Here is a 7,945-nt window from a genome sequence, read left to right as displayed (position 1 = left end):
ATATATATATTTCTAAAACCATCAAGGATGGTTGAAAGTGGCATTTTACTAAGAATTTAAAACATTCTCTTTCCATTTGTGTAACACTTTAATTTCACTCATTTCTTGGAGGATAAAAGGTTTACAAAGGAAAGGTACATTTTAGTTTCTCAGAATGATCATAAAACACTAGGCAGTATAGTCCAGTTAATGGAGTCTGGAGAAATGAGTAGTATATTTGCCTCAGAATTAGACTGGTAATATTGGGTAGCACTGACGACTGCCTTTAAAAGAATTGTTTTTTAATTACAAAATACTCAACAGTGATACAAAATTTTGCAAATATAGAGAAGTTCAGAATAAACAATATAAATTACCCATAACCGTGGTACCCTTATTAATCATTATTAACATTTTAGTCACTTGTAAGTACTCTTTTAAAGACAATAATGCTACGTCTGTCATGTCAATGGTAAACATTTAGTCTCAAAGAATTGACCACTGCTTTATTTTCTTAGCAATAAACAGTGGTGTAGAGAGAGGCTATAACACAGTCTCACTTACGTGACTCCAGTGAGCCCAGCTTTACAGCTGCAGATGAAAGTGTTTCCTATCGGGTCACAAGATCCTCCATTCCGGCAGGGGTTTGGGAAGCAGGCTGTGATCTCCGATTCACAGTTTCTCCCCGTGAACTGTGAGAGACAGGTACACTGATAGCCTGGGGAAACAGAGCCATGGATGCCAATGGTGATGCTCAGAGTTCCTGGATGCAGCCATAACATGTCCTATTGGTTCTCTGCTGAACCACATCTTAAGCAGAGCCCAAATCCCAAAGATGATCTGCAAATTAGTTGTTTGGAATATATTTGCTCAATAAAGAAGTTGCAGTTTGAATTCATGACTAGTAGACAAAAATCCACCCAATTAACCAAGAGACATGCAAGGAACAGATTCCAAGAGCAGACACCAAGATGGGGGAAATATCCTTTCTCTATTGTGCTGTTACTGTAAATGGCAGTGGGAGTAGTGTCCTTTTGGTACCATGCTCCCTCCTTTCTCTGCCCCCTCCTATCCCTGTGTCCTTTCACCTTAGCTAAGAATGAAAACCCCAACCTTGAGAGGAAGTGAGGGAAGAGCAGATATAATGAGCCTATTTGACAGCTCAGTTGAAACTTAAATTGACATATGCACCTGATAATTGGAGAATTTCAGCCTTCGCCCAGCTCCCCTGTTCAAACCCTGATTTCTGCATCATTTTTACTTTCTTTATTCATAAACCCATAATGCAGAAATAGGTACTAATGTCCTAACTACAGAGAACATTAAATATCAGATGAGTAAGATTATAAGAGGAAGCTGCATTATCTTTTTATTCCATTTACAAACTACTCCTAAGATTCATTGTTTTGGTTATCAATGTCAAAGTTATACATTCAAACAGTAAACAAATAGAGTTTCATTTTGTAAAATATAGAATTTGCACCTCCTCATACCTTGGTGTCCTTTTCATATGTCACTATTTCCTTCTGTGCAATTTTGCTATTTTGTGATTATTTAAAGGCTTAGGCATTTTCTGTTGGATTTCTACTACGTATCTTTTTTGTACCAGGAATCAAACCCAGGTTCTTGCACTTGTGAGGCAGGTGGCGGAACCACTGAGCTATATCCCTGGCCCCTATATCTTTTATTTTATACCCTCAGCTTCACCACATATGGGTATTTTTTTGATGGCCCTACCTCCCAATATATTATTGAAATTTTGGTTGAATCAATAATCAGAGCTGGTGATATTAAGATGCTTTATGTACATATACCAACTCCCCAAGATGAATGTAATCATTAGGAACTGCAAACATATACTGATAAAAATAAATATTAAAAAAGAAGAATCAGTGTTTACCTTGCTGAAATTGACTATGAAATACTACCTATAGTTGTTATATAGTGAATTATAATTATTTTTATGCATAACTTTTTTGTTTTCCCTGGAGTTAAAAATTACTATGTTTTGGGTTGCTCATTTTCTGAATACTCATTGCTAATTCAGCTCCAAACTTTTCCTCAACTAGGTCTCTCTGGTTGAGTTACCCTTGGTGACCTGTACTTGTAGCCCCTTGAAGAAGTCTGAGGCCTATGCTGGATAATCACCTGTTAATTCTGTTTCTCTGGTGCATCCTGATACATTATCTAACTTTCAAGTTAGAGAATTTCCTTACTAGTTTGGTAAATCCTCATTTAGAGTATACTGGAGAGTGGGGCACTAAAACATTGGAAATCTGAACCAAATTCTGAGACTATGAGTAAAGCTTATTAACTGTGAAACAGGTAACTTTGGGTTGGTCAATTTCTCTAGAAATGACTTATTATCTGTATAGAAACAGGATGAAAATCTGGGTTCTAACATTGGAGGGGTTGTGTGATGGAGGAGGAGGGGTGGTCGTGAGCCTCAGCATCCAATGAGCCATCATATTGGCTTCTATCCCCCACCATGCAGCACAGTGCCAGGTGCTCTCCAGCCCTGACATTCTGCATTTCAGTACCACCTGAAGGCTCTGCCAGGTTGAAGGAGGAGTAGCTGACTGGCTACACATAGGAAAGGTGGGAATCCAGATCCATTCTACCTGTCTTTTAAATGGGCTTTGGTCAATTCTTATTTTAAGGCTTCTATGGTTTGGATATGTTTGAAGTGTACACCTGAAGTTGCTGGAACCTTGGTTCTCATTATGAAAATGTTAAAAGGTTGTGGACTTTTAAGATATGAGGCATAGTAGGATGTTGGGTCATTGAAGATATATTCCCAGAAGGAATGAATGTTCTCATGGGACCCCAGCTGCACTCGAGCTTCTGTCTTGTCATGTGATCTCTCCAACACATACTCCCAATGTGTCCTCTGCCCAAGGTACTTACCAGAACTGAGCCAGACCTGGTGCTATGCCCTTGGACCTCCAAAACTGTCAGCTCAGTAAATTTCTTTTCCTTATAAAACATCTAGCTTCAGATATTTGGTTTTAGTGACAAAAACCAGACTAAGACAAAACCTTTCTCCCTATTACTTCTTCAGAAGAGGCTGATACTTCTAGTTCCTCAGTCTTGGAGTTTCTGTTCCTGTCTTTCCCTTCTGCCAGTTTGAATTCAAGTCTCTCAGAGCTTCTCTTTTCTCCTCTTTCCTCTTGTCACCTATCCCTCTGTCTTCTACCTCCAAACTTGTGTTGGAACTGCCTCTTTTCCAACTCTCCTCATTTTTTTAAGACTTATGACTTATTTAAAATCCCTTTATTCTATGGTAGTGGGGTTGTGATAACAAGTGACCATTATTTTAGAGTGGGCAGTGAGTGTTTCCTTCTTCCTAAGATCTTTTATAAATACCGTAAAGAACCATTCTCACTCTTAAGAGCTCTTGGGCTAAGTGGTTAGTGACAGATATTAGGATTTGATAGATTGATTGCTATAGATACAAGGTAGTTAAAATACAAGGTAGTTAAAAATCTATAGACTGAAATAGCATGGAGAGTACTCTCGTGGAAGTTTTACTGAATCCACCTGTTGATGCAAACCTTCCAAAAAGCCAGCCTGAAGGCTGTGATCAGGAGGCAGCAATAGGAAGTAAGAGTGTTTCAAATTATGCTGATTTGGGTTTTTTCCCCAATTTGGAGAGTTGCTCACTTTAATGGAACTGGGAATTGCTGAAAGCAGCTGAGACTGGGAAATATGCTTCCTTGTGTATCACTTAGCTATTCTTTATAGAATGGTATGTTACTTAGGGATATCTTAACATGTGAGGGTGAATTCAATTCTGTTTTTTAGACTAAGGGGAGGGGTGGGACAGCTGTGACACAGGAATGTGGAACATACATCAGTGATGAGGAAGACAGGCAGTTGGGATGGGCTAAGGCAAGGTGAATAAATTCTCCAGCTCTGATTTGGCAAGCCTCTGATAATTTCTTATATAAAACTGAACCAGAAGACTGGGCAGCCTGGGGAGGGGTAAAGATGGGCTGTCTGGAAATAGATAGGGTCATTTGAATTACTACCCATGAATACTGGATTCTACCCTGAGATGTGCAACTAATTTCTTATCAGATGGTAGAGAAGCAATTTGATGTCTCTGTGCTTTGACAAATCAGAATTTAAAATAAGACACTACCTCTAATGTACTGTTTTACTCATGCACATTTGCCTTCTTCACCTTCTTGATCATTTGTGGGGCATCTAATACAGCTTGATGAAGCAGCCGGCTTGATTGATTAACTTGTCCATACTGACTGAATGCGTGAGGAATGGCGTTCGTATGTCAGAATCAGCTCACAGAGGGGTGTGAGAGGTGACTGCTGAATATTCAGGAATTTGGCAGTCAGGTATTAGACCACTGGTATCTTGACACCAGACATGGTATTTACACCACAGAAATCATCAAACCTTACAAATCAGGGCTTTAGATAGCAGCCTTACTGGTATGATCTTAGAATAGGGCTATGGCAGGATATGAGGATAGGAAGGCAGAAAAATGCCATCTACAATCCTCTTGTGGATGAGGAAACTAAGGAGCAGAGAGGCTATATACATACTTACAATCACAAAGCTGGTTTGGACTTGAATCCTGGCAGTCTGTCTTTAGAGTTCTGAGCTCTACAATGCTGTCCTGAATTGTATTTCTAACCATCACACTCTCACATTCCCTGTTTGTCTAGATTTCTCTGTTGTCAGAAAGAGACAAACTTTAGGCTGTGCTATTATAATCTCCAAGCTATAGCGCAAAAGAGCAGACAGATCTGCTTTTAAAAGGCGAAAGCTTTATGTGATCTGAAGAGAAACCAGAGTATTCAGATCTGCTTTTAAAACAAACTTTGGAGGAGTTTTTAATGTTAATACAATGAGAAGGAACAGGAGTTTTGAAAGAATGTGCTTCATTAAATTTTTTTTTATGAAAGAAGAATATCAATTGTTCAGCCTCTCTAAAAGGTCTTTTTGTCAGAATTAACCTTTTCTCACATAGTACTATTTACTATTTCACTATTTTGTCATGGGCCCTATTATTAATATTTTTATAACATCAATAATTCTGCCACAATGACAAAAAGTGACTTAATTCTTCAGTGTTTTAAAATTAGTCATGTGAAGGATTCAATAATCCTACAAAGAAAAAGAACAGGTCCCATTAACATCTCCATTGCATGGAGTGTTGGAAAAGTTAAATGGTTTGTTCAAGGACATGCAGCTAATGAGTGACTAGTATGACCTTGAACCCTGGCTTCCAGATTCCCGAATCCCTCTGTACAAGCTGTGCTGGCACTAGAACTTGTGAGTGAGCAGAGCTCTTCACTTGCTAGATTTGAAGGAGGGGCTTGCAGTCATTTCCCACAGCTCTCCAGGAAACAGACAAGATGCAGTGAGATGAACAGTATTAGACACTCTTGGAAGCCAAATAATCATCAAATAATAGAGTGACTAGCATAAAAAAAAGTTTCTACTCTCTCCAAACATTAACATATGTGGCTATAATACACAAATAAGGGGAGGAGAATTGCAAGAACCTTCCAGCCATGATTTGATCACAAATAGTGTTTATAAAAGAAAAATATATTTTAAGCTCAGAGTCTTAATAACTGTAGTTTTTATTGAGTAGGGTTTTTTTTTTTTTGTACCAGGGATTGCACTCAAGTCTTTGCACTTTCGAGGCAGGTGCGGTGCCACTGAGCTAAATCCCCAGCACTATTGAGTAGTTTTTTTTTTTTTTTCTTGTTGGGTGGGAGAATACCAAATAAAAATTATAACTAGAACAATATCTTTTGTGACAGAGAAAATTCTAGCAACTTTCTGTACATCATATCTCATATGATTCTGTCAACAATTCTGGGCATACATACTATTATCATATTTACTTTATAAATGAGGAAACTGAAGCTTATGTAAGATGGGTTTCTCAAGGTTATCTATGCTAACACGTGGCAGATGTATGCATTATACCAGTCCTCAGATTTTAAAAAGAAATGATCCTACTAGCACTGAGATACATGTACGAAAAGAGTCATAGCTTTTTCCCCCCTTAAATCTTAGCAAAATGATAAGTATATTTTTAAGTCTTGCTTCAATGCTACGTTCCTGTTTACCATCCTTCTAGTTATAGCAGATGCAGATGGTTTTGAAATCTGCCCGCAGACAAACTTAAAATGAGTCTCCTTTTCTTGTTCAAGAAAGAACATTACAAAACCTACTAAATGCAAAAATAGAAATGGAATAAGCAAATATAGAGTAAACTTGGGCTGTGTAGGCAAATAATCAAGATAATTTCAATCTTACACTTTTGACTTAGAAGTCATTTTCTGATCTGATTCATCCAGGTAAGGGCCTTAACCCTCTGCCCTGCTCACTGGTGTAGGTGAACATTGCTCTGGTCCATTTGGTTCTTTGATAAGGAAACATCTGCCTGCTGCACAAAAGTAGAAATAATGACAAATATGCTATGAGCACGTGGAATCTGAAGTCAGCATCAACTGCCATTTTTGCTGAATTGTGGATTTCATTTACACATCCAAGAACTTACACTATTTACATGACCTGCGATATGGTAGTGAGGCCCTGAGCCTTAGTGCGCTCACACCTGGGTGCTTGGCTTTCAAGAACCTCATTTTTTCTAATGCTTGCTTTGTGAAGAACTGTAAGGCTTTTGGATTCAGAAATGAAAACACAGAAGCACACAAACAGGTTCCTTATTGTTATAATTTTTGTAATTACTTTGGGTTCGGAAATCAACTTTATCTCTATGCTGCTCAGAAAACAAACAGTAGAAAGCCATGATCTGTATTCTGATTTTTAGGCTAAATATGGGGAAACTTTCATACCTTTAGTCTGTGCAGATCTCGATTAGTGTGAGAAATCTGGTGGGTGCATTGCTGTCACCTGAGATGCTAATAGCAGTAGGAGCCCAGCAGCTGAACTTGCCCTCCATCACCTCACCATTTCAACTTATAGTCACTGTGATTTTTCCTTTTCACCAAGCAGGGTACACTCAGTGCTTTTAAACCTTGTAAAATAAAAACCTTTGAAGGTGAGAACTGTACCTTTCCCCAGGAGAGCTGGCTCACCTTTTATATACTGTATATTGAGACAAGCCTTTATTATTTTCTTTGAGTATCTAGAAAACTTTAATGTGTTAGCAATATTGGGCACACGGTAAATTCTCACCTTCTAGTATGTAGCATTGTGTCTGTACATAACCTACTTTAGGGTTTTTAGTTTTTCTATGAGAGTTTACAATTATTAATGCTGTTACTATAAAGGTTTCCCAAGGTGTAAAAGAATCAAAAAAATTTAAAAGAAGATTAACTCAGTATTTAGAAGAAAGTCACACAGAAGACATTTTTTTTTTTTCCTGTAGGCTGCTGCAAAACTCACTGAAATTATGTCCAGAGTATATTCACTGGTAGTCCGGCTTCTCTCTTCCTGTGTGCCCATGCAATGGGTTATTTGGTAGAGCAAATACAGGACCCTATTCACTTCCCTTCAACTATGTGTGAGGGCAAGGGAGCATTAAAGTGGAATCCATTAGCCACAGACACAGCAATGAGACTTGGAGCTCAGCATAAAGCAGGCACTTAAAATTTGATTGACCAAATTTATCTAGACCTTTGTAAATTAGGGACATAAAACAAAACATAGCCCAGAGTAGCATAGGGAATTTATTGCCAAAAACACTTCTATGACCAATTATTGGCAATATCCAAGAACACATTTCATACAACTTCATAAGCAGAATATTCACAACTGCTGAGAGTGGGAAGACATTACTGTTCTTTATCTTTGAAGAGGACCTCAGTGTAACACAAAATTCTTAACAGGGGGGCTGGGGGTTTAGCTCAGTGGTTCCGCCACCTGCTTTGCAAGTACAAGGTCCTGAGTTCAATCTCCGGTACCCAAAAAAAAAAAAAAAAAAAAAAAAAAAAAACATTAAAAGGGGACAGAAATCCAC

The 7,945-nt window shown here is 38.2% G+C and overlaps 1 protein-coding gene across 6 annotated transcripts in view; it reads right to left on the bottom strand.

Moving 5' to 3' along the window:
* The window catches only part of Fat3 (FAT atypical cadherin 3), a 516,493-nt gene that overhangs the window by 11,700 nt on the left and 496,848 nt on the right, over nucleotides 1–7,945 (bottom strand). For all 6 annotated transcript variants that reach the window (XM_010633703.2, XM_010633705.2, XM_010633704.2 and 3 more), the window contains one exon: nucleotides 544–697. In XM_010633703.2, the coding sequence (XP_010632005.1) occupies nucleotides 544–697 (154 nt within the window). The remainder of the gene's footprint in view (nucleotides 1–543; nucleotides 698–7,945) is intronic.

Source organism: Fukomys damarensis, unplaced genomic scaffold (genome assembly GCF_012274545.1).
Source record: "Fukomys damarensis isolate Sample0158 unplaced genomic scaffold, DMR_v1.0_HiC HiC_scaffold_16, whole genome shotgun sequence".
Classification (NCBI taxonomy): domain Eukaryota; kingdom Metazoa; phylum Chordata; class Mammalia; order Rodentia; family Bathyergidae; genus Fukomys; species Fukomys damarensis.
The sequence above is the reverse complement of the archived record's forward strand: the minus strand, read 5'-3'. Positions and strand labels throughout refer to the sequence as shown.